At 42.0% G+C, this 27955-nt stretch overlaps 2 protein-coding genes across 7 annotated transcripts in view; one reads left to right on the forward strand and one right to left on the reverse strand.

The window, feature by feature from the left end:
- The window catches only part of LOC115196999 (voltage-dependent calcium channel subunit alpha-2/delta-4), a 75266-nt gene that overhangs the window by 7398 nt on the left and 39913 nt on the right, over positions 1-27955 (reverse strand). For all 3 annotated transcript variants that reach the window (XM_029758103.1, XM_029758102.1, XM_029758104.1), the window contains 4 exons: positions 11166-11227; positions 10857-10871; positions 10518-10562; positions 10326-10388 (listed from right to left, as the gene is read on the reverse strand). In XM_029758103.1, the coding sequence (XP_029613963.1) occupies positions 10326-10388; positions 10518-10562; positions 10857-10871; positions 11166-11227 (185 nt within the window). The remainder of the gene's footprint in view (positions 1-10325; positions 10389-10517; positions 10563-10856; positions 10872-11165; positions 11228-27955) is intronic.
- Positions 15570-27939, forward strand: LOC115197000 (leucine-rich repeat and transmembrane domain-containing protein 2). 4 transcript variants are annotated; one of them, XM_029758106.1, is made up of 4 exons: positions 15570-16160; positions 24789-24910; positions 25136-25816; positions 25990-27939. In XM_029758106.1, the coding sequence occupies exons 2-4, from the start codon at positions 24874-24876 to the stop codon at positions 26508-26510; spliced, it is 1239 nt and encodes a 412-aa protein (XP_029613966.1). In that variant the 5' UTR covers positions 15570-16160; positions 24789-24873; the 3' UTR covers positions 26511-27939. The 4 variants fall into 4 exon arrangements, with proteins under 4 accessions (XP_029613966.1, XP_029613967.1, XP_029613965.1 ...); XM_029758107.1 differs by having other exon boundaries at positions 25145-25816; XM_029758105.1 differs by having other exon boundaries at positions 24789-25816.

The raw sequence follows: 27955 nt of genomic DNA on the forward strand, positions 1-27955 counted from the left end.
GCTAGCTAGTAAACTTAGCTACACACAATAATGCCAAAGACAATATCAGCATGTAACGTAGCTAGTTAGCTGTAAAATCACCCAAACAAACTGTACTATTAATTTAGGAGTCTATAATCTCACCATGTTTAACCCGCAGATCGATGTGCCTCACAGAGTTGAGTCTAACGTTCGCAACGGGAGATATACTTTCGAGGAGATGGGAAACGTTGCCCGTGCTACGTTAATGGACAGCGCGGTGAATTCTGGGCAATTTAGGGTCAAGGAGCGCTCTCCTCCAAGGACTGAATGGGAGTCTATTGGGCGCTAGCTGCTCATAAACCAAACATTAGCACGAACATTACAAATCTTTTCCGAGATAATTCACTTGCTATTTGTAGTATCGTATAACTTTGGAATCGTGACCTTATGTAGTTTGGAGAAAACATTGGCATGTTTCTCGACATGTGCACTGACTTTGAGACGATTAGCTTAGCAACCGCGTGACGCAGCATGACAATGTGAACGCAATTGTTCGACAGTCTGCTGGGTGAGGCATTATAAGTTCCTTCATTCATTGGATTTCTATCTCCTTTCTATAATATCTCTGGCAACAGCACCATGCAAGGCACCTTGGACTAAAGAGGCAGACAATTGGAAAAATGTGCTAGACCCTCTGTTAAATTACACATTTCTCGAGGTAGGACTATCACAAACATATGATAAATGGATCATTTGAGAGAAGACAACCTCCAGAGTTATGATATCGACCAGTATTGAAATCTGACATGTATGAGAGACATTTTCACAATCTAAAAGTCGTATTCCTATTAACTTCCAGTGTAGTGAGAGCGACTTTATCACGGTGCCACGTCATACCGGACGAATTTCTGCCAATAACTCAGATACGCATGAAAACATGAAATGACCCAGGGAATCGATAGAACATCACTCAGAGATGCACAAAAACAATATAACACTCAAAATGGGTAAACTTTCCGTTCAGTTATCTCCATCTTGTATCCTGTACCTCTACTATATGTATTTACCTGTACCTATCATGTACTGTTGTCTGTGAATGAGTGTCACAGCTTATTCAATATGACAGAGAGAGGCTAACCTAAAGTACAGTATACACTTCCCTCTCTCTTTCCTCTGTCTTTCTTGTCTTACTGTAGCACATCTCTGTTCCCCTGAATTATTCAAGGCCACTTTGTTTTAGCAACACTGTCCAAGTTTACAAGTCATCCTCACTCCTCCCCTTTCTCTCTAACTGCGGCTGACACTTTATTTCAATCGCAGGGAGAAGGGGAGAAGAGGAAAATAATTTCCCAGTGGCTTTTTAAGCGATTCAGTGTTTGCTGAGTGTGAGTGTGTGTGTGTTTGCCGAGCGTGAACTTCAGTCACCGAGGCCAGAGTTCGGAATGGAACTTGACGCTCTATTTACCTGGCAGAAATGCTGTGAAATAAAACTGCAACAACGTTTCGGTCGAAAGCTTTGTAAACAACGCATCCATCAAATTATGGGAATCCAATGCAGTTCCAAAGCAGTGTCCTTGATCAAATCTATTACAGACATACTACATGTTGTGTAGTCAGCATCTAGACTTTGTTTCTGCTTAGTCATAGTCTAGTAAAATAAAAAATAAAATGTATTGTCACATTCACCGGATAGGTGCAGTGAAACGTGTTTTTTTACAGGGTCAGCCATAGTTGTACGGCACCCCTGGAGAAAATGAAGGTTAAGTGCAGTACATCAGCAGGTATTTGAATCAGCGACCTTTCGGTTACTGTCCCAACGCTTTAACCACTAGGCTAGCGGCTGCCCTATACCAATATACTATCTCGATTAAGAAAGCTAAATCAAGCTACATCTCGGACTCTGCTGGCGATCCTTCTAAATTTTAGAAAATAGTATTTGCATTGAGGTCTACAAATTTCTCTTCTTCCCTACATTTCTTTCTGACTCCGGTATCATAACTGAGAAGAATGGGATAAGTGATGCTTTTAATCTGAATTTTATCTCAGCAGGCTTTTTATTTGAGAGAAACAGTGGTTTAAATTATGTTGGGCAGTCAATCAACTGCTCTTCTCTCTTTAAGCTTCTAGCTGACTTGACAGTTAACCTGTCAACTTCTGGTGAATCTTTGTTTTCATTTCAACAATTTGCTATCTGTGATGTGCTAGATGCCTTACTTAAGACTGAGGTGTAAAAATCATGATCCATTTTTACTGTAGCTGTCTGCCTCCCTGAATGCTGAATCATTAACCCATATTTTTTACCTGACGATTATATCTGGTACTATCCCTAAGGTTTGGAACGGGGCCCATGTACTCCCCCTTCACAAAAGGGGTGGCCCTTGTGACCTAAGTAATTATTGCCCTATTTCTAAACTTTCTTGCCTAGCTAAAACATTAGAATCCTTGATTAATTCTCAGCTAAGATCTTTCTTATCTTTGAAATGTATTCTAAATGTACGTCAGTTGGGTTTTAGACCAGGTCATATAACTATCTCTGCTGCATCCATAGGTATAAATTATGTTGTTAACTGTATGGATAAAAGGCAACATTGTGCTGCCCTCTTCATTGACCTGTCAAAGGCTTTCGATACTGTTGATCACACAGGCTTTCCTCAATTGGTCTCGACCAGGCTGCATGTAACTGGTTTAAAATGTACTTGACAGATAAAACTCAATGTGTAACTACAGATGGTGTTAAATCAGGTTTCCTGGATATTACAAAAGGTGTCCCGCAGGGGTCGATTCTGGGTCCTGTACTTTTTACTGTTTACATTCAAATATGTGCCGACGATACTGTTGTGTATGTTATTGCCCCAACAGTTGACCAGGCTCTATCTGAACTGTGCTTTCATTGTATAACAGAAAAATGTTATTGACCTGAAATTAGTATTGAATGAAGGTAAAACTAAGTATATGTTGTTCTCTAGAACGCATAAAAATAACTGATGATTTAAGCATACAGTACATTTGAAAAATATTTTGTTACTTTACAGCCTTATTCTAAAATTGATTTAAAAAAATCCTCATTACGATACAAAGATACAATACCCCATAATGAAAAAACATGTTTTTAGAAATGTTTGCTAATTTATATACAGTACCAGTCAAAAGTTTGGACACACCTAATCATTCAAGGGTTTTTCTTATTTTTTTTATTTTCTACATTGTAGAATAATATTGAAGACATCAAAACTATGAACTAACACATATGAAATCTTGTAGTAACCAAAAAAGTGTTAAACAAATCAAAACATATTTGAGATTCTCAAAAGTAGCCACCTACTGTAGCTGCCTTGATGACAGCTTAGAACAGTCTTGGCATGTTCTCAACCAGCTTCAACGGGACTGCTTTTCCAACCGTCTTGAAGGAGTTCCCACATATGCTGAGCGCTTGTTGGCTGTTTTTCCTTCACTCTGCAGTCCAACTCATCCCAAACCATCTCAATTGGGTTGAGGTCGGGTGATTGTGGAGGCCAGGTCATCTGATGCAGCACTCCATCACTCTCCTTCTTGGTCATATAGTCCTTGCACAGCTTGGAGGTGTGTTGAAAAATGACCCAAATGATAGACCCACTAAGGGCAAACCAGATGGGATGGCAAATCACTGCAGAATGCTGTGGTAGCCATGCTGGTTAAGTGTGACTTGAATTCTAAATAAATCACTGACAGTGTCACCAGCAAAGCACCATCACACCTCCTCTTCCATGTTTCATGGTGGGAACCACACATGCATTGATCATCCATTCACCTACTCTGCGTCTCACAAAGACACTGGTTGGAACCAAAAATCAAAAATTTGGACTCATCACACCAAAGAACAGATTTCCACCGGTGTAATGTCCATAGCTCATGTTTCTTGGCCCAAGCAAGTCTCTTCTTCTTATTGGTGTCCTTTGGTAGTGGTTTCTTTGCAGAAATGGACCATGAAGGCCTGATTCACGCAGTCTCCTCTGAACAGTTGATGTTGAGATGTGTCTGATACTTGAACTCTGTGAAGCATTTATTTGGGCTGCAATCTGAGGTGCAGTTAGCTCTAATGAACTCATCCTTTGCAGCAGAGGTAACTCTGGGTCTTCATTTCCTGTGGCGGTCCTCATGAGAGCCAGTTTCATCACAGCGCTTGATGTTTTTTTGCGACTGCCCTTGAAGAAACGTTCAAAGTTCTTGAAATTTTCCGTATTGACTGACCTTCATGTCTTAAAGTAATGATGGACTGTCATTTCTCTTTGCTTATTTGAGCTATTCTTGCCATAATATGGACTTGACCAAATAGGGCTATCTTCTATATACCACCCCTACTTTGTACACAATGGATTGGCTCAAACGCATTGAGAAGGAAAGAAATTCCACAAATTATTCTACAATGTAGAAAATAGTGAAAAGACCCTGAAATGAGTAGGTGTGTCCAGACGTTTGACTGGTACTGTATAAAAAAAATAAGTATTTAGACCTTTTGCTTTGGGACTCGAAATTGAGCTCAGGTGCATCCTGTTTCCATTGACCCTCCTTGAGATGTTTATACAACTTGATTGGAGTCCACCTGTGGTATATTAAATTGATTGGACATGATTTGGAAAGGCACACCAATGTCTATATAAGGTCCCACAGTTGGCAATGCATGTCAGAGTAAAAACCATGCCATGAGGTCGAAGGAATTGTCCGTAGAGCTCCGAGACAGGATTGTGTTGAGGCACAGATCTGGGGAAGGGCACCAAAAATGTTCTCCAGCATTGACGGTCCCAAGAACACAGTGGCCTCCATCATTGTTAAATGGAAGAAGTTTGGAACCTTCAAGACTCTTCTTAGAACTGAGCAATCGGGGGAGAAGGGCCTTGGTCAGGGAGTTGACCAAGTAACCGATGGCCACTATTAAAGAGCTCCAGAGTTCCTCTGTGGAGATGGGAGAACCTTCCAGAAGGACAACCATCTCTGCAGCACTCCACCAATCAGGCTTTTATGGTAGAGTTGCCAGACGGAAGCCACTTCTCAGTAAAAGGCACGTGACAGCCCGCTTGGTGTTTGCCAAAAGGCACCTGAAGGACTCTCAGTCCATGAGAAACAAGATTCACTGGTCTGATGAAACCAAGATTGAACTCTTTAGCCTGAATGCCAAGTGTCACATCTGGAGAAAACAGCAAAGCTCATCACCTGTCCAATACCATCCCTACGGTGAAGCAAGTTGGTGGAAGCATCATGCTGTGGGGATGTTTTTCAGTGGAAAGGGACTGGGAGACGAGTCAGGGTTGAGGGAAAGATTAACAGAGCAATGAGAGATCCTTGATGAAAACCTACTCCAGAGCACTCAGGATCGCAGGGGAAAGTTCACCTTCCAACAGGACAATGACCCTAGGCACACAGCCAAGACAATGCAGGTGTGGCTTCAGGACACCTCTTTGAATGTCCTTGAGTGGCCCAGCCAGAGTCCAGGCTTGAACCCGATCAAACATTTCTGGAAAGACCTGCAAATAGCTGTGCAGCGATGCTCCCCATCCAACCTGACAGAGCTTGAGAGGATCTGCAGAGAACAATGGGAGAATCTCCCCAAATACAGGTGTGCCAAACTTGAAGTGTCATACCCAAGAAGACTCGAGGCTGTAATTGCTGCCAATGGTGCTTCCACAACAAAGTACCGAGTAACAAAATGTGGAAAAGGGGAAGGGGTCTGAATACTTTCCGAATGCCCTGTATGTACTTTGGATGGTGTCTATATTGATCATGTCCCTGCTTACAAATATCAGGGTATTTGTATAGCTGAAAAGCTCTTTTAAAAAGCATATACATTAGATAGTTAAGAAGCTGAGAATAGAAATGCGCTTCTTCTATAGAAATAGGTCCTGCCTCGCTAAACAGTAGAATGCAGATTATTCAGTTGACATTCCTATCGGCCCTGGACTACGATGACATCATCAATATTAACGCAGCTGCCACTTCATTAAAGCCATTAGATGCACTGTAAGCTAGTGCACTGCACTTTATTTACGGGCGCCAGTTTGAACAATCATCACTGGATTCTCTCTTTGATGTCACTTAGGTCGATACATTGCTTTCATTTATAAAGCCATTTTACCAAAATTCTCACTGTACATAACATCATTATTAAACTTTAGACATACGAGTTACCACACCCAGTCTCAGGTATAGTTAACTCTGGAAACTCCTTTGGTCTGTACTGAGTTTAGTTTTCTTGCACCTTATTTGTGGAACAATCTTCAAAATGTTCTTAAATGTGAGGTTCTGGTGCCTCTAGGGCAATTCAGAAAGCTGTTTGAGGACCTTATTACTGATGAATGTGTTTGTTTTTTATGACTGTGTTTTTCTTTCTGTTTGCAATTTATAGTTGTATTTTAATGTGTATTTTCTGTATTTTAGGACTCATCTATAAAATAGACTTAGGTCTCAGTATGTCTCCCTGATAAAACAAAAGTTAAATAAAAGAAATACCTTGGTACATTTTAAAGAAGTTATGTCTGACCCATTTCTTGAAGTCATCACTGCTTCCATATCTCCGATGATTAAATATTTAGAGCTCTGCCTCAGCCCAATCCCTCTCTCGGAATTAAAAGGGAGGGATACTCTTGGTGTTTCCACAAAACTTTATCAAAGTCCTAACCTCAGCAAAATGTTACGGGGCACTAAATCATACTGTCTGCTTACTAAGGTTTGCTTTAGTGCCTTACTGAGACATAAACATATGCAATTAAAAGGGAAAATGTAAATACTTCATCCTTGGTTTGGCCTGAGTAGCCTTAATGTTAGTGAATGTTTTATTTCATCGGGGACTGGCAGAGATTGCAGCAAGAATACTTTTATGAGTAGATCAGCTTTAAAGTTGAGCGGACAGCTGTTTTGCACTGATTCACTATGGCTGTAGTCATCAATCTAGCAAGAGGGCAATATTTTATTAATGTAGTAGTGCTTCCCCCCTAGAAAGCTATGACCTTTGGCTTTCACTTTGAATTGTTAATTTATGTCTGAGAAAAAAACACTTTTCAACCCATATGATGTAGTATACAATAAAAGTATAATAAAACATACAAATATGATGATATGATAAAAATACAAATAAATAGTGAATGAATAAGTATTTTCTTACTTTATAATATGTCCGTATATAGTTAAAATCTGTTTTAGGAGCGTCTACCCAAAACATTTCACATTCTTTATTACTTTACCAAACATATCATGACATTAGTGATGAATGTTAAATGACATTGGTGATAAATGTTACATTTATGAACTTCTAAATCAACATTAAATGGGCAATTTAAACAGTGTGTGTCCCTCCTATTGAGAAGGGCTATGTAAATGGCTCGATCTTTGTCGTTCTGAGCATATGCAATGTGTCTGCCTCTGACGTAAAAAGAAATGTGCGACTTCCACACAAAATAATTACTTGACTTATTTTAGGCAGAGTGTAGGTCGTATTATTTATAGTAGAGCTATGGATGTTATGTATTTATCTATCTATTCGAGACAAATCCCAGCGATTGCTTTGCCATGTCTGTGCCATGAAGCAGTCGAGCTGGACCGCCCCTTTGACGTGATGTCGCAGTGAAGTGACATAAATTGATGTAATGATGCAGCAGACCACCAGAGGGGGGCAAATATACGTTTATTTGACAGAGGACCTTTCCATGGTCTAAGGAAGGTCTGGAATTCTGTCCTTCTGACGTATAAAACAGTTGGAAATCAAAATATTTGTTTAAGTAATTCTAGTGCCAGATTTCAGGGACTGTCAGCTTAAGAGGATTTAATTTTGCAGATTGATTGTAGGTTCTATCAATTTAATTGTTTGCATCATTTCTAATCCCCCTTATTAATGGTTTTTCTATATTTATTTTCCTCTCTACCCTACTCTCCCTACCCTACCATTCCTAAATAATTATACTTTTCTCCTTAATTTCCTCCTTCAAGTGCAGGATTTTCACCCACAGTGGCCAATCCATTATTCATTCTGATTTTAACTCCAACCCTCCGATGTCCACAGATTAACTAATCTTTCCCATTATAATGCCCTTTTGCTATTTCCTTTTGCAATACATTCCTCCATTTTACTATGATATCTTACGAGGGTTCCTGAACCTCCCTATTTGTAAAATTTCTACCGATATTCCCGTAAAAATAAATACTTTACCCAAGAGTATAACAATATTCTCCATTGACTGGTCGTGGTTTTTCCAGATCCCCTAACAATACAGTTTGCAGTTCCATCTGAACCCTGATATTATGACATAACAACCATTCCACCCTCCCCCCCACACACACACATACACACACCTTTTTCCCTCAGAACATCCTCAATTCGTCAGGGCATGGACTCTACAAGGTGTTGAAAGCGTTCCACATGGATGCTGGCCCATGTTGACTCCAATACTTCCCACAGTTGTGTCAAGTTGGCTGGATGTCCTTTGTGTGGTGGACCATTCTTGATACACATGGGAAACGGAGGAGCATGAAAACCCAGCAGCATTGCAGTTCTTGACACAAACCGGTGCACCTGGCACCTACGACAATACCCTGTTCAAAGGCACTGACGTGTTTTGTCTTGCCCATTCACCCACTGAATGGCACACGTACACAATCAATGTCTCAATTGTCTCAAGGCTTAAAAAAATCCTTCTTTAACCTGTCTCCTCCCTTTCATCTACACTGATTGGAATGGATTTGACAAGTGACATCAACAAGGGATCATAGCTTTCACCTGGATTCACCTGGTCAGTCTATGTCATGTTCTTAATGTTTTGTACACTCAGTGTATTGAGCATGATTTTTGTAGCAAGTGTTTTTTATAATAGCTTAAATTGAAACAAACATATTCAAGTGTCAAGTGTTGTTTTAAATGTCAATTCATAGACCCGATGCCAAGATATTGGGACATAAAAAACCTCTTCACAACTGACCTGAATTTTAGGAATTCTTATACAGGAGGAACTGCTTTGGGTAAACAAGATGTGTGTGTGTGTGTTCAGCCTACGTGTTTGTGTGTGTGTTTGTGCACTCTCCTCCAGCCCGCGCTCCTTCTCAACCCAAAAGGTCTCCCTATTACAAGTGGTAAGAGGCCATGGTCAATCGAACAAGGACAAAATACATCCCACGAATGAGTCCCTGGTAGCCTACGTGACCTACGCCGTGACAGGCTATAGGGGTCAAGATCCAGATCCATACAGGGCGAGCCTGATCTTCCCTCAGCGGAGTCCGCTGGACCTGCACATCTGGGGCTCCTGTGGGGACCCTGGCTGCATGGGGCAGCAGCTTGGGCTTTAGGCTGCAGCCCATCACTGACCATACTGCGCGTGATGGGCCACCATCACCACCTCCAGTCAGTCAGTGACAGACAGATGCCCTTAGCGTCTGTCTGTATGGGAGTTAACGAGTGAGTGCAGTGCAGCGGTGGGCTCTGTGGTAATCCCATCTGCATTCATTCTTTTTCTCACAGGGCCGTGGTAATCCTAGGCCATTACATACATGTGATAAGGTACCACACTGACTCCCTACTATATTGTGCAGTATAATAGGGTCTTATAGGCCCTCACTGACTGTTGTAGTCTTCAAGTGTATACTAAGATGTACAGGCCGCCGATTACCCAGCGCACTGCTATGTTCATTTATAAACACAAGTTCCTTACCCATTTCCACCACACTAATCTAATGCTCAGTAATGTGGTTGTTCCAGTCAAGGCCTCTCTACAGTGAAGTCAAGTGATGAGGTGGCGCAGGCCGTTTGGTGCCTTTAGCCCCAGTTAGTCAGTCTCTGCTAATGCGTCTAAGAGGGATTAGGACCATAAGTGTTCTGAAATCCTATGAGTGCTCCAGATGTTGTTTTGGCCTGCTACCTACTTTCTGCCACGCAATGGTCCTCTCTCTCGCTATCGCTCTCGATTGCTCTCTCTCTCTCTCTCTCTCTCTCTCTCTCTCTCTCTCTCTCTCTCTCTCTCTCTCTCTCTCTCTCTCTCTCTCTCTCGATTGCTCTCTCGATCTCTCTCTTTCTTGTTGCTAAGGAGCTACCAGCACTGAGCACGCCCCTTAGGAAGAGTGTTAAGATGCAATCACCTGACCTTATGTGTATTTACATGGTCAAGGCGACCAGATCGTGATTATATAAATTATCCCTCCCCTGATCTGCTGATCCCTGATCTGCTTATCAAAAGGCTAAACATGTTATTATGGTGCAATCGTTATATAACAAACCACATATGATGTACTATAGTACAGATGAGGGGTTACCTTAGAATTTTCAACTGGTGTATGTTGGTGGTGTTAGGATGGCCGTATGGATTGGTTTAATATGTTCGGGTCACTGGGTGGTCATGATGTCGGTCACTTACCTCTGACCTCTCTTTCGAGACTATGATGAAACCGTTGCTGTCCACAAGGAAACAGTTGACATCCTGGAGGAAAAGAAGACAGGACATTAATGAAGCATCATTAGCATTTATTCAATCATATTTGAACATCAGTGTCATTCATGAATTGAATCGTAACTGACCCCAAACCTGTAGAATAGGCTCAGTACTCACAATGCTTTGACAGGTGAGAGGGCAGACACCTTCCACTTCATTACACTGGAGAGAGAAAGAAAGAGACAGATTGATAGAGACGAGACAGAGAGAGCAAGAGAGAGAGAGGATAAAGGTCAAGGTCGTGAGTCAGAAGGTCGACCACCCCTTAGATACAGATTGATCATGTGACTGACTGACAGCAGAGACCTATGTGGATTTGGAACACACAACCGTAACAACAACACAAACATGGCTGGCTCTATAGCCGGGTCAATAGGGTGTGATAACCTCTTCATAATCAGAGAGAGGAGTTAATGTACTGTATCAACAGAAAGTGAAAGGTCACTGTTTACTTACGTCTGTGTCATTGGGCTGTGAGTGGAGGTGAGAGGCAGAGAGGCAGAGGAGGAGGAAGACAGAGAGATGATCAAATATTAGCACTTAGCAGACTATCCAAAATGTAGTGCACACATTTTGGTATGTGAACGTGATCCCTGCGGGAACTGATCCTGTGACCTTGATGTTACCATGCTCTTACCAACTGAGCCAGAGATGGATTTGTGTCAGTAGTCTGATATATCGTTGGGGAGCTGAGTGTGTGTATGTGTGTCTGTGTACGTTTGTGTGTGTCTGAATGTTTTGTGTGTGTGTGTGTTGCTCCCTTACCTGAAAGGTAATGGCCCATAGCCTCTTCTCCAGCATTTCCAAGGACATCTGCACCCCGATGGCTAAAAATAGACCACAAGTGTGTGCACGCACACACACACACACACATGCACACACACTCAGGTCAGTTGAGAGAGGAAAACATGGACTCTGCAAAAACCCTTAACCCTAAATTTACTGTGACCGTCTGTGAAGCTATATTGAGAGGCTGGGTGGGTGTGGGGTTGGGCATTACAGTGGGACAGGAAATCGATTAGGCCTTCAGTTCACCTCTATGCAGTTTGCACAGTTAGCACCAGACTGCTGCTGTTTGCATGCAAATGGTCACTGTGTAAACACTGATGAGGTAACGTGAGGCGTGTGGTACAAGTAAATCTTGTCTGGGTGGGGTGAGACTATGCAAATATCTGCCATGCTTTCATGGTAGCCTGTTGTTGTTGATACCTGCAGTATTCTGTGTTGTGAGATACTAATGCTGGTAATACTTTATTTAACCAGCTGGATACTTAGAAATTACTAGTTAAAATGGTAATTACCTATTGATTGCGTAATATGTCTGATGTTTTGCATAGTATATCAGAAGTTTTGCATAGTATGTTGGATGTTTTGCGGAGTATATCAGATGTTTTGCATAGTATGTCTGATGTTTTGCATAGTATATTAGATGTTTTGCAAAGTATGCCTGATGTTTTGCATATTATATCAGATGTTTTGCATAGTATATCTAATGTTTTACATGATGTTTGTTTTACTGATGTTTGCATAGTATGCCTGATCTTTTGCATAGTATGCATGTTTTGCATAGTATGTCTGATGTTTTGCATAGTATATCAGATGTTTTGCATAGTATGTCTGATGTTTTGCATAGTATATTAGATGTTTTACATAGCATGCCTGATGTTTTGCATAGTATGTCTGATGTTTTGCATAGAATATTAGATGTTTTACATAGCATGCCTGATGTTTTGCATAGTATATCAGATGTTTTGCATAGTATGTCTGATGTTTTACATAGTATGCCTGATGTTTTGCATAGTATATTAGATGTTTTACATAGCATGCCTGAAGTTTTGCATAGTATATCAGAAGTTTTGCATAGTATGTTGGATGTTTTGCGGAGTATATCAGATGTTTTGCATAGTATGTCTGATGTTTTGCATAGTATATTAGATGTTTTGCAAAGTATGCCTGATGTTTTGCATATTATATCAGATGTTTTGCATAGTATATCTAATGTTTTACATAGTATGTCTGATGTTTGCATAGTATGCCTGATCTTTTGCATAGTATGCATGTTTTGCATAGTATGTCTGATGTTTTGCATAGTATATCAGATGTTTTGCATAGTATGTCTGATGTTTTGCATAGTATATTAGATGTTTTACATAGCATGCCTGATGTTTTGCATAGTATGTCTGATGTTTTGCATAGAATATTAGATGTTTTACATAGCATGCCTGATGTTTTGCATAGTATATCAGATGTTTTGCATAGTATGTCTGATGTTTTACATAGTATGCCTGATGTTTTGCATAGTATATTAGATGTTTTACATAGCATGCCTGATGTTTTGCATAGTATATCAGATGTTTTGCATAGTATGTCTGATGTTTTACATAGTATGCCTGATGTTTTGCATAGTATATCAGATGTTTTACATAGTATCCTTGATGTTTTACATAGTATGCCTGATGTTGTACATCGTATATCAGATCTTTTGCATAGTATGCCTGATGTTTTACATAGTATGCATGATGTTTTGCATAGTATGTCTGATGTTTTGCATAGTATATCAGATGTTTTGCATAGTATGTCTGATGTTTTGCATAGTATATTAGATGTTTTACATAGCATGCCTGATGTTTTGCATAGTATGTCTGATGTTTTGCATAGTATATTAGATGTTTTACATAGCATGCCTGATGTTTTGCATAGTATATCAGATGTTTTGCATAGTATGCCTGATGTTTTACATAGTATGCCTGATGTTTTACATAGTATATCAGATGTTTGCATAGTATGCCTGATGTTTTACATAGTATCCCTGATGTTTTACATAGTATGCCTGATGTTGTACATAGTATATCAGATGTTTTACATAGTATCCCTGATGTTTTACATAGAATCCCTGATGTTTTACATAGTATGCCTGATGTTGTACATAGTATATCAGATGTTTTACATAGAATCCCTGATGTTTTACATAGTATGCCTGATGTTGTACATCGTATCCCTGATGTTTTACATAGAATCCCTGATGTTTTACATAGTATGCCTGATGTTGTACATAGTATATCAGATGTTTTACATAGTATCCCTGATGTTTTACATAGAATCCCTGATGTTTTACATAGTATGCCTGATGTTGTACATAGTATATCAGATGTTTTACATAGTATCCCTGATGTTTTACATAGAATCCCTGATGTTTTACATAGTATGCCTGATGTTGTACATAGTATATCAGATGTTTTACATAGTATCCCTGATGTTTTGTCTATATCATATCTTTGTTTTTTTGACACAGTGAAATATCTGTATGTAAAACACATTTCTGTGAATCAAAGACAATAAAGTACTATCTAATTGAATCCAAACTAATCTAAGTCACCTAGTAACAATTGACCCTAATGTTCATAATGGCTCACACACACATGCAGGCAGGTAGCCACGATGCACACAAAACCACACACAGTCTGGTCACTCTACTAAAAATAGGGGTCCTATCCAAAACCGTAGCTCATCTGCAGTCTAGGGAACTGAGGTGTACCACCCACACACACTAACTGACTGATGCCATGTGATGCCAGGACAACAACCTCTCCCTCAACGTGATCAAGACAAAGGAGATGATTGTGGACTACAGGAAAAAGAGGACCGAGCACGCCCCCATTCTCACCGATGGTGCTGCAGTGAAGCAGGTTGAGAGCTTCAAGTTCCTTGGTGTCCACATCACCAACAAACTAACACGGTCCAAGCACACCAAGACAGTCGTGAAGAGGGCACGACAAAACCTATTCCCCCTCAGGAGACTGAAAAGATTTGGCATGGGTCCTCAGATCCTCAAATGGTTCTACAGCTGCACCATCGAGAGCATCCTGACTGGTTGCATCACTGCCTGGTATGGCAACAGCTCGGCCTCCGACCGCAAGGCACTACAAAGGGTAATGCGTACGGCCCAGTACATCACTGGGGCCAAGCGTCTTGCCATCCAGGACCTCTATACCAGGCAGTGTCAAAGGAAGGCCCTGAAAATTGTCAAAGACTCCAGCCACCCTAGTCATAGACTGTTCTCTCTGCTACTGCATGGCAAGCGGTACCGGAGCACCAAGTCTAGGTCCAAGAGGCTTCTAAACAGCTTCTACCCCCAAGCCATAAGACTCCTGAACATCTAGTCATTCCCCCCCCCCCTCCTCCCCTCTCCACACCACTGCCACTCTGTTGTCATCTATGCATGGTCACTCTGATAACTCTACCCACATGTACATACTACCTGAACTAACTGGTGCCCCTGCACATTGACTCTGTACCGGCACCCCACTTGTATATATTGTTATTTTTTACTGCTGCTCTTTAATTACTTGTTACTTTTATCTCTTATTCTTATCCATATTTTTTTGAAACTGCGCTGTTGGTTAGGGGCTCGTAAGTAAGCATTTCAGTGTAAGGTCAACAGCTGTTGTAGTTGGCGCATGTGACTAATAACATTTGATTTGATCTGATTTGATTTTGACACAAGGTGATATGCATCACCAATAGTATGGGATGACAGAGATACACCTTTAAATCCCCTCTTGGAGTAGAGTAACTTGGTGGTGACATCTTATTGGACAGAATAGAGGAAATGCCAATCAGAAGACCTACTTATAGCTCTCCCTGTCAGACATTGCCTACCTTTCTTGAGAGACCAATGACACAGCAGAATGAGTCATCTCATAATGACATGATCATTGTCAGTAGCAGGAGGAATTCCTGACTGCCTTGCATTAGCCACTGGTGCAGCAGTGATGCTTTTATTGTTTTGCTGCTTTGCTGCAGTCACACACACACACACACACACACACACACACACACACACACACAACGACCTTCACCGTAGGCATTTTGGGACAGACCCCGACACAGCTCAGGGTACAGCGTTTACAACAACCTATAGAAACACTCATTTTCTGTGAGGTACTAAGCTATATCAGCTGATTCCACCCGCCCTCGCTGCCTCTTTCTCTCTCTCTCTCTCTCTCTCTCTCTCTCTCTCTCTCTCTCTCTCTCTCTCTCTCTCTCTCTTTCTGTCGCCCCCCCCATCTCACTCCCTCTCCTTTTCATTCAGCTGTAACACACTGTACTATTTTTTACTATTTTGGCCAAACCAGGCTTAATGCATACACACACACACACACACACGCACGCACGTACACATGCACACACACACAAACAGACAAACACTCAGACACACCCACATGGCACGCATATATATGCCATAGAAACGGCACAGCACTCTCGTCCAGGATCATATAAAGACGTGGTGTATCCTGCAAGAGCGACAGTGCGTTAGCTCTCTCGCACACACACACACACACACACACACACACACATACACACATACACACACACTGAGATAGACTGAACCTCTGGACAGTAGTGCACTCAGACTACAAGGAAAAGCAGAGTTGGAAAGAAGACCCGAGAGGAGAGGGGAGGGAGAGCCACTGCTCTGAGAGAAAGAGAGAGAGAGAGAAAACAAAAGAGAAGACTGGAGCATGTGTTTCTCGACCAACAACATCTCCCCTTGGGACCCCAACATCAGCATAAAGCAGGACAAACAGCTGAACCGAACCACATGCAGCTAAAGGACCTTTCCCAAAGCTCCTCAGTTAGCAGCGTTATCAGATGAAGCATATTATTTTTCCCACACGGGGAGGATAAAATATACTACTGTAGCACTTTTCTTGTAGAATTATTTTAAGAGCTATAGCACTTTGGAGGCTGAAACAGATGGTGAGTACTGCACTGTGCTGTGTATGTGTTCCTGTTGTGTGTGTATGTGTGTGTGTGTGTGTGTGTGTGTGTGTGTGTGTGTGTGTGTGTGTGTGTGTGTGTGTGTGTGTGTGTGTGTGTGTGTGTGTGTGTGTGTGTAAAAGCATCTGTTGTTGGGTAGGTTCTCTCTTTCTGTAGGCTTCTTGTGAGAGAATATTACAACTACTAGGCTAACGCATTGAGTCTGTATGCAATAAGAAAGTGGTTGTTAGCACAAAACAGGCTGACTGTTCTCCCCCTCATTCCAGCGCAATTATCAGAGTAAACTAATCCATAAACTTGTGGGAGCAAAATGAAACCAAGGGGAATTGCCAATGACCAAGCTGCAATTAAGGTATCATTGCAATGCAGGTAGTGTGCACTGGGATGAAAACACTAACTTTAGGGCTTTATAAAACGTGAATTAAGACCGCGGACATACAGCAGAGTACGTAGCTGAATAACCTTGTATATAAACTTTGCATGCAGACTTCCAGGATCGGAAGTTAGTAAGATAAATAACATAAATGGACATGTTCCCTACAGCATGAGTTCACACTGTCTTACCTTCTTTATAAACTCCATAGCAGTCGTTCTCAAACCTCTCCTTGGGGAATCTCCGCCGTTCCATGTATTTGAACTAGTCCACAGCAACGCCTTGACTAGGTGAGTTCAGGTTGAGCGGGTTCAGGGCTACAACAACATTATGAAATGTCTGGGTGTCCCCGAGGAGAGGTTTGAGAACCACTGCTCTACAGTACATTGAGACTTAACCGGTTTTGCGGTCTGACAACAACACAGTTTAGGACAAGAAATAACGTAGAATAAGGGACATGTGACGCTATAGATGTAGAGTTCAACACGGGGGACTATGTGTTGTTCTATGTGTTCTGTGTTCCACCACCCGCCGGACAGCCATCTGGAATCATAACTAGCATCTGTGCTGCAGTCTAAACCCTGCTGCCACGGAGGATTGAGACCACGGTCCTAATCTGGGGCAGGAATAACTCCACATTTACAACCCGTCAATGCGTTAGTCACATAAGTGGGAGGCGGACGGAGGCCTAATCTGATGTGATCTGTGTGATGGTGCACTTGATGGGACAAGCTGTCAAACGCAGTTCATAAACACCATCTCTTGTAATTAAACACTTGGTATAAATAATGTGTGATACTGTGATACACTCAGCCTTGAGCTGGAACTTTTGCATTCACAAATCAAATATATTGGCTCCCTTGCACTTTATAATGGAGTGCAATGCAGCAAAATGTTATGTTTTCTCTTTTTAAAGCTGGTTGAATGGCTTTTTGTACACTGTAGAGACCTGCAACTTACCACAGGTGAGATCAATTACACAGTAAACAAAATAACTTGCCTCCAACCAAATGAATGAGAATTCTGAATAATTTAGACCAAGATTCTTTTGGGCCTTTCATGTAAACAATCTCAATGTCAGTTTAGATGTTTTTCTACTTCTTCTTAGTCCTGTGTAGCTGTAAATCAAACAAATGCACTTGTGAACACAAAAAGGGTTTTGAAATTGAACATATTTTTTAAGGAATAGTAAATTGTGCAAGGGTGCCTATACACCTAAACACATCTGTACAGATGACCATCCAAACACGAACACGTCTGTCTACCCTCCTTCTGTGGGCAAGTCTGTACTAAATTATTGATGCTAGCTTTTTGTTGTTGTCCCCCTCCCCCCACCACCCCAAAAGCTTCTCTCAGTGGCTGGTACTGTAATTCAATGAAAGACAGCCCCCCCACTGGAATGGACTCCCAAGTCCTTCAATAACTTCAACTTGGCTACTGTACTGGACCTGCATGCTTCCCCCCAAAATTAGGACAATCCATTGAGTGAGTGAGAACCCCAGTAGGGAAGTGAAAGCTGATTGAGGGACTAAATGAAAAGTGCTCTGACGTGGGATAGAGAGTGTGAGAGTCCGTGTGTTTGTGTGTGTGTGTGTGTGTGCGTGTGCGTGTGCGTGTGCGTGATACGTAAATGGCAGGGGTGTGGCCAAAGGCACCTTCTGTTCAAAACTATAACCATAGAAAATGTTAAATACATTTAATTATGTACCGCCCCTCAATCTGAGTGTTACTTCATTTATACTTGTCCTTGGCTTAGGGCAGTGTGTGTGTTGGCGTGTGTGTGTGTGTGTGTGTGTTGGTGTGTGTGTGTGTTGGCGTGTGTGTGTTGGTGTGTGTGCAGTGCCTTCAGAAAGTATTTTTACCCCTTGACTTTTTCCACATTTTGTTACATTACAGACTTATTCTAAAATTGTTTAAATAAAAAAAAAATCTGCATCAATCTACACACAATAACCTATAATGACAAAGAAAAAACAGTTTTTTATAATGTTTGCAAATTCATAAAAAACTTAAACAGAACTAACTTATTTACATTCGCTATGAGACTCAAAATTGAGCTCAAGTGCATCCTGTTTCCATTGATCATCCTTGAGATGTTTCTACAACTTGATTGGAGTCCACCTGTGGTAAATTCAATTGATTGGACATGATTTGGAAAGGCACACGCCTGTCTAAATAAGGTCATACAGTTGACAGTGCACGTCAGAGGAAAAACTAAGCCATGAGGTCAAAGGAATTGTCCATAGAGCTCCGAGACAGGATTGTGTCGAGGAATATTCTGGGGAAGGGTACCCAAACATTTCTGCAGCATTGAAGGTCGCCATCATTCTTAAAAGGTAGAAGTTTGGAACCACCAAGACTCCTAGACCTGGCCGCCCGGCCAAACTGAGCAATCAGGGTAGAAGGGCCTTGGTCAGGGAGGTGACCAAGAACCCGATGGTCACTCTGACAGATCTCCAGAGTTCCACCACGGAGATGGGATAACCTACCAGAAGGACAACAATCCCTGCAGCACTCCACCATTTTTTAAATTTTTATTTTACCTTTATTTAACTTGGCAAGTCAGTTAAGAACAAATTATTATTTTCAATGACGGCCTAGTAACAGTGGGTTAACTGCCTTGTTCAGGGGCAGAATGACAGATTTTTACCTTGTCAGCTCGGGGATTCGATATTGCAACCTTTTGGTTACTAGTCCAACGCTCTAACCATTAGGCTACCTGCCACACCAATCAGGCCTTTATAGTAGAGTGGTCCGAAGGAAGCCACTCCTCAGTAAAAGGAACATGACAGGCCGCTTAATGTTTGCCAAAAGGCAACTAAAGACTCTCAGACCATGAGAACCCAAGATTCTCTGGTCTGATGAAACCAAGATTGAACTCTTGCGTCAAGCGTCACATCTGGAGGAAACCTGGCACCATCCCTACGGTAAAGCATGGTGGTGGCAGCATCATGCTGTGGGGATGTTTTTCGGTGGCAGAGACTGGGAGACTAGTCAGGATCGAGGGAAAGATGAATGGAGCAAAGTATGGAGAGATCCTTGATGAAAACCTGTTCCAGAGCACTCAGGGCCTCAGACTGGGGTGAAGGTTCACCTTCCAACAGGAAAACGACCCTAAGCACACAGCCAAGACACCTTACAAGAAAGATGGAGGCCACTGTGTTCTTGGGGACCTTCAATGCAGCAGAATTGTTTTGCTACTTGTCCCCCAGATCTGTGCCTTGACACAATCCTGTCTCTGAGCTCTGCAGGCTATTCCTTCATCCTCATGGCTTGGTATTTGCTCTGACATGCACTGTAAAACTGTTGGACCTCATAAAGACAGGTGTGTGTGCCTTTCTAAATTATGTCCAATCAATTGAATTTACCACAGGTGGACTCCAATCAAGTTGTAGAAACATCTGAAGGAGGATCAATGGAAACAGGATGCAACTGAGCTCAATTTTGAGTCTCATAGCAAAGGGGCTGAGTACATATGTAAACATGGTATGTCTGTTTTTTATTATTTTTATTATACGTTTGCAAAAATGTCTAAGAACCTGTTTTCACTTAGTCATTATGGGGTATTGTGCATAGATTGATGAGGGAAAAAAATGATGTCATCATTTTTAGAATAAGGCTGTAATGTAACCAAACGTGGAAAAAGTAAAGGGGTCTGAATACTTTCCGAATGCACTGTATTTATCACTGTGATTCAGGAGTAAAATGAAAACAGAATAATATGCCCCACCAACATTGGACAACTTTACAGAAAACCCTCAAATTGCTGAAATAAGTACATTAAATAAATTATGAGAGTCGAAATAACTGATTACTAAAATAGCAGTGCAGATGGCACTCTTTTGCTGAGTGCAGATATTTATTATAGGTAATGAATGTTTTGGGGTCACATGTGTCACATGTTATGTGAAATGTTCCACGTCATATGTTTTCGGATTTCACGTTTTCACATGATTTACCATGTGAAATGTCACACACAGTGTTCTAAAAACACATTTTCACATGATTTCATGTGCAATTTCACATTTTAAGTGTGAAATCGTGATTTTTCACGTAAAATCATGTAGTTCAACATGCGATAACATGAAACTACACTGTTAGCTATTGCTGCTAATTTTGTGGTAGATGTTGTGGTCTTTAAACAGTCAATTTCTACAGTAATAGGATACTTTATCAGTGTTTTGATATACAGTATATTTACTGCCAATCGCAATGCACTTGGGTACTTTTTGTCCCATCCTAAAAATTAACTTGGCATGCCTCACTTGCAACTAAAGGTAGAGTTGACAATTCGATGGAAATCCATTGAACATTCAATTTTTATTTTGTATATGAAAACTTAAGCGAAAAGTACATCTTGTGTGCACTACATCTCACACTGATTTTTATCCTCAACAAGTCAGGTTGGTGGAAACACAAACTTTTTTAGAATATTCTCATGAGAATCTGTCGCCAATTGGATGGAAAACGAGCTATTTATGCAATTTCAACGTTATTTGAGTTGCTTTCTGTATCCCCAAATTTGCTTGGGCTGATTTTACTTCAACACGGCTCAAAGCATCCAAGTTTCTTGACATTGGTGTCTCAAAGAGCTGTCAGTCAAGATGAGCTCATGAATATAAGCTCCCCGCCCACTGAGACTGTCTTTTCAACATTCGTGGCAGTTAGCATGAGAGAAAAAGTTTTGCATTTCTATCCCCCAAAATTATAACGATTGATATCATAGTCACTCAAAAGCCTTTTTTACAAGGGAATCATAATAACTGTTCAGGACCTTTTAAATGATTGGAAAATGCATAACTCTTTTACACATTTGCAGGACAGATAACGTCAAAGGAGGTGCACCATTTGAATTGGCATGACCATCAAACACAAACTGCTACAACATTTCCACTGACGGTTGGCACAAATACATAGATAGTTGACCACACCCACAGATATGCTAATTACCCCACCTATCAAACGTGCAGTGATGATCGTATCATATATTCAAAATATTGGATTGAAAAATGTTCCCATTATATCTACAAGGTACCAAACTGTACCATGTGAGTTCATATGTGGACCTGTGAAATTAACCTTTGAAATTTTTGTACCCCAGGTAACAACACTGTAGTATAACCTAACCATACCATTATTTTTTAACTGTGTTAATATACAGTACCAGTCAAAAGTTTGGACACCTACTCATTCAAGGGTTTTTCTTTGTTTTTAGTATTTTCTACATTGTAGAATAGTAGTGAAGACATCAAAACTATGAAATAACACAAATGCAATCATGTAGTAACCAAAAAAGCATTGAACAAATCAAAATATATTTTATATTTGAGATTCTTCAAAGTAGCCACCCTTTGCCTTGATGACAGCTTTGTACACTCTTAGCATTCTCTCAACCAGCTTCATGAGGTTGTCACCTGGAAAGCATTTCAATAAACAGGTGTGCCTTGTTAAAAGTTGATTTGTGGAATTTCATTCCTTAACCCATTTGAGCCAATCAGTTGTGACAAGGTAGGGTAAAAGACCAAGGTCATATTATGGCAAGAAAAGCTCAAATAAGCAAAGAGAAATGAAAGTCCATGTTAAGTAAAAAATAATTCAAAATAATTAAAGAGCAGCAGTAAAATAACAATAGCGAGGCTAAATACAGGAGGTACCGGTACAGAGTTAATGTGCGGGGGCACCGGTTAGTCGAGGTAATATTATATGTAGGTAGAGTTAAAGTGACTATGCATAGATAATAAACAGAGAGTAGCAGCAGCGTAAAAGAGCGGTCTGGGAAGCCATTTGATGAGCTGATCAGGAGTCTTATGGCTTGGGTGTAGAAGCTGTTACGAAGCCTTTTGGACTTTTTAGGGCCTTCCTCTGACAGCCTGGTATAGAGGTCCTGGATGGCAGGAAGCTTGGCCCAAGTGATGTACTGGGCCACACGCACTACCCTCTGTAGTGCCTTGTAGTCAGAGGCCGAGCAGTTTCCACACCAGTTAGGGATGCAACCAGTCAGGATATTCTCAATGTTGCAGCTGTAGAACCTTTTGAGTCTCCTCAGGGGGAATAGGCTTTGTCGTGCCCTCTTCACGACTGTCTTAGTGTGTTTGGACCATGAAAGTTGGGTGATGTGGACACCAAGGAACTTGAAGCTCTCAACCTGCTCCACTGCAGCCCCGTCGGTGAGAATGGGGGCGTGCTCGGTCCTCCTTTTGCTGTAGTCCACAATCATCTCCTTTGTCTTGATCACATTGAGGGAGAGGTTGTTGTCCTGGCACCACGCGGCCAGGTCTCTGATGAAAGCTCTCAAAACGCCTTTTATCAGATCTTCCCATTTCATTTCCATCTGCTATAACCTCCTTGATGCTGGACCTCTGACAGAGAGGTCAGGGTAATCTTCTCAGGGCCCCAGCACTAACGGAGGAACGAGGATTACCTCATCTTCTTACGGCTGGTTAAGCTGCACTCAAACAATGCTGGGTTGTTTGGTTGACCCAACTGCATAACTGCAGGCGGTGGGTCACTTAGTCAGGTTTGTTTCTTTAAAAACTGCTGGGTTATTGATGCTGGGTAAGGGTTTATTGCTGATGGGCTACTGATATATGACTCACTGGGTCAGATCAAATGATTGGAGGCATGGATTAGTACGGGTGTGGCTTTCAGATAGTTGTTTTTAGTCATCCATAAGAGTACATGTCATTCCTGTTCATCTGTTTTGTTGTATAATTAATACATAGCAAAGTTGAATATTGACATGTTTGTACTTTCAATAAGGCTTATAGAAGTGTTTGAGTTCCTTATTTGCCTTATATAAACTTAACATGATGAACAGGAATGTCATTTACTCTCACTGGTGGCCAATTAGATCTAGCTGATAGCCACACCCTGAATACACCACACCTCCTGAAAATAACCAAAGGATTATGTTAAAAAATGACCCAGCTGCTAGGTCAACCCGGCATGAGAGGACAAAATGCCCAACTAATGGTTAAATTAACCCATGTTTGCGTAAGCCTCAAGGTGAACTGAGTATACACTCAACCCAAGTGTCAGAAAAAAAACTGAATGTGTTCTGTCCAATATTTACTAGCGCCGGTTTACCAACGAACCGAAATTGTTTTTAACACAGCATTTTTTTTTTTGGAGTGTGGTGTTGCTGCACTGGCGACAGCTCCAGTCAGTGACAGAACGCTGTGGTTCATCTGACTCCAGATCAGATGTACTCATCATGCTCTGATTAAACAGGACATGCATCGCACACCTCACATGTCAAACAGAAGAACACCCAACAAAGATACGCTAATATAACCAAGTGCACATAAAACTGGGAAACGGAAGCAAGAACACTTCATATCAACATTGGAGGAACAGAAGCAACTACACTTCCTACTGACAATTGAGAAACAGAACCAAATGCACCCAATTCTGAGAAATACAACCAAACACACCCAATACTGAGACACACAGATATAACCAAGCGCACCCAATACTGATGCGTACACCTTAGGCGTCAAACTTCACAAAACCAAACAATACTGCAAGTGCCCTCAATGCCTCCTAACTCTACCTACAGTTGAATACAGGAAATAATGTTGTATAACCCTAGTGTCAGTCTATACATATAGAGAGTACAGCCTATGAGAATGTAAGAGGAAAAGGAAGAGGAGAGTGATGCAGAGCCTTTGTGGAGTGATGACAAAAGAAGGACCTTGAGGCTCCTCTAAACTGGTTCTACTAAGTGGCAGCAGAGACACGCATGATGGAGCTACATAATCTCTCTCTAATCATGAAATTTAGGACACATTTCTCTCTCTTTCTCTCTCTCTCTCCTGTGTGATTGTCTGCAGGTGAAAGATGAGCGTTGTCTGTGTTCAGTAGAAAGTTAACTTTGACTTCATCTCCGTACAGTATTTGCATTTACTTAGTATCAAGCTGACTGAAAAAAAAAACCCCGCTTGAAATACCAAGGAACTAAAATGGAATCAAAAGTGATAAAAAGGAGACAAAGTCTTTAACAGTCAGAGGGATAAGAGGGTGAAGTATAGATTGTTGTCCTTCCTAATCTGTACATGTGGCATATTATCATATTCATTATTATATAAGAAGAGAGTTAAACTGCCAACAATCTTTCTCCTACACATCCAAATACGCAATGTGTATTGCTCATCTGATGACTCCTTTTCTCTCTTTCTCATTCTCCCGCTTTCTTTCGCTTTTTTTATTCTTTCTTTCTGTTTCCCATTTACCAGGGCTCTGCATAGCTGGTGGGTGGCACAAGGACGGCACCTACTGCCAGTGCCAGTCTATGGTGGCACCAGAGTGGGCAGAGCAGACATGCAGCCCCTTGACAGGACCCACCCGGAGAGCCTGGGTGAGTGACTACCAGCAGTGGGCTGATTGACAGACAGAAGTGTTTAGTTACTCATCTTTTAAATTGATTTCAGAATTTCCTGTACGTAGATTTGACTTGGCATCCAACAAATTCTGGGGGTTGATTTCGATTACTCAGACATTTGGCGAAATCTTGCACTGGTCATGTCATTAAAATGCATAATCCAATTCCTCTCCTTAAATCTCTCCTCTCCTCTCTCCCGAGTCTATGCAGCCCTGCCCAGTCTGCTGCTGGTACTGATCGGTCTTTTCGAGGCGGCTAGCGGTTGTCCCACCGTGTGCATCTGCAAAAACAATGGCACAGACTGTACAGGCCTAGCTCTGCTCTCCCTAACCACCGTCCTGCCCCTGCTGCCCCAGGACACCCGCACCCTTCGCCTGCCCCACAACAACCTCTCCTCCCTAGGCGATGGGGACCTGTCCAACCTCAGCGCTCTGGAGCTCCTGGACCTCTCCGACAACCACCTCTCCAGCCTGCAGCCAGGGGCATTCTCTGGACTCAGCAGCCTCCAGTGGCTCAACCTCTCTGGTAACAGCCTGGGGGACTGCCCCCTTCCTACCTCTCCGGACCCCAGTAACCAGACGGAGGTGACACAGAGTAACGGGAGTCGCTGGGGGCTGAGCCGAGAGCTGTTCCAGGGTCTGTGGACACTGAAAGGGCTGGACTTGTCCCTGAATGGCCTGGTTGTTCTGCCCATGGGCCTGCTGGACGAGCTCCAGGGCCTGGCCTGGCTGTCTCTGGCTGGAAACAAGCTGCAGAGCTTGGACAGAGCTACCTTCCAGCCCCTGGGCAGCCTGTTGAGCCTCCAACTGGCTGGGAACCCATGGGAGTGTGACTGCAACCTGAGGGACTTCAAGCACTGGATGGAGTGGATGCTGTACAGACGTGAGTGTTATGTTGTGTATTGAAAGGCTTTAAGGCTACAATGTTTCACGTACAGTCAAGTAATTTCGCCTTAGTTCCATGTCATGTACTAGTCTGATACTGTATCAAGTCTGTAAATGAGATTGATTAGCTATTGATTGTGTTAATGATCTGCATCGCTCTCTGTGTCTCAGACGGGCAGGTGGATGCTGTGAAGTGCAACCTCCCCAAAGAGCTGAGGGGGCAGGACATCCGCAGCATCCCCATAGAGATGTTCAACTACTGCCTGCAGCTGGACAACCAGGACAGTGTCCCCGGCTACAACGGGCCCAGAGGAGGACGCCCACCCTGCGTCGGTCGGATTAACGGGCCCATGAACGGGCCCCAGGTTAACCAAGAAGAATGTGTGCGCCAGCGCTACCGGCCCGTTAGCGTGCGCAGGGCCTGGGGGACTCAGATCGTGGCGGCATGTGTGTGTGGCGTGGTGTGCGTGTTGATGGTGGTGGCGGCCACCTACGGCTGTATCTACGCCTCTCTCATGGCCAAGTACCAGAGGGAGCTGAAGAACAGAGGACAGCCGCTGATGGCGGGGGAGGGAGGGGGGGAGACAGATGCTGAGGACGGAGCCTGTATGTCCTCCCCAACGTCACCAGATGAGCCAGAGCTGAAGGAGTCCAGCCCCATAGTCCACGGATACAGAATAACAGGCTTTTGACCATTGTTTTTCTGATTGGCTGAAATTCCTGTTAGAAGGATGCAGTGGACTGAACTGCATATCGTACTCCTCTGTGCTAGGGAATTCTAGGTGAAGGAATGTATAGAGCTGAGAAAGAATATCCCTGCTGCACTTTGCTGGTGGGGGAGTCATACAGACATGATCATACAGGAGTGTAGAGGAAAAACTGGAATCCTGCTTTGCTTCAAGACGTGTGATTTGTTCTGCCTTGTGACTCTTTAGTCCGCTCTCCAACTGTGTGGTCATGATTTTGGCACCTCTGCACCTTGGTTAAGAGACTTTCCTAGAAATTGTCTTTGAAATTGTTATTATTCTTTGATCCCACTGTTGTCAAAGTTATTTGTGTTTGAAGCAAAACATGTCAATAGATCATAGATTACGTCAGCATATTGAATATCCCTGTCCATTATCCCTGTGTTGTAACTGCTCCTAATGTTTTGCTACAATAAACCCAGGTTAACAATCCCAGTAGTGGTTGTCGCTCAATTAGTTGGATGAGAGAAAACCAAAAAATAGTTTACATGAATGTACTGAGAAATTAATGATAAATGGATGCTGTCTTTCTTGTGTATTAGACCTGTGCTCATGTGTAGTTGCTTAATCCTCTCTGTTCTAATTTAATATTCCAAACCATATCTATGCAGAGTTAGCCTGCTTTCAAGCCATACAATACAATAGCACACTACTGTCCTCTAGAGGACGTTATGATAACAGCAGCTGAAGAGTATCAGTTCCATGGATAGCAGCCATATTCATTCCAAACTGAATCTAGTTGTCAGCTATTTCCATTTAACCATTTTGAACTGTCAAAGAGATCATCAACACTGTCCTTAAACAGGTGTGTATATAACTACCTTCTTATTTATTTAACCATTATTTTTGTCTCTATGTTTAAAGCTGAAATCTGCGTAAGGTAAAACAGCGCCACTGGTCGCCCCAGGTGTTATTGTTTTTGTTTTGTTTCTGAAATGGTGTAGAGGAGCATCCAGCATCATGGTAAAATAAAATGGTAATACATACTCTACTGTTCTATCGCACGTAAAATGATGTCTGAGGGGGGAAAAAAACAGTGGTGGTTGTTTGAAGTAACGTCTTTGTTGTTGTAATATCGCAAACAGAAGTAGCAGTTTCACCACTACGGATTCCAGCTTTAAGGGCCATACACACCCTATGCAAACAGAGCAACGGAGCGTCGTATACAGTCCCTTCCACAATTTGAGCCACACAAAAGAACATAGAACTACGTAGGAAACAACGCTCCATTGCTGGGTTTGCATAGTTTACGTAAAGTGTGTAGGGGCCTTTAAGCACATTCAGTATCTGCTCTTCAGGTTTGCTCGAGAAGACGAAGTGAGAAATGTGATATTCTGTTCATCACGCTGATGAAAATAAAGCATTTATTTATCTATGCTGCCTGTCGCAAT

This window comes from Salmo trutta, chromosome 7 (assembly GCF_901001165.1).
Source record: "Salmo trutta chromosome 7, fSalTru1.1, whole genome shotgun sequence".
Classification (NCBI taxonomy): domain Eukaryota; kingdom Metazoa; phylum Chordata; class Actinopteri; order Salmoniformes; family Salmonidae; genus Salmo; species Salmo trutta.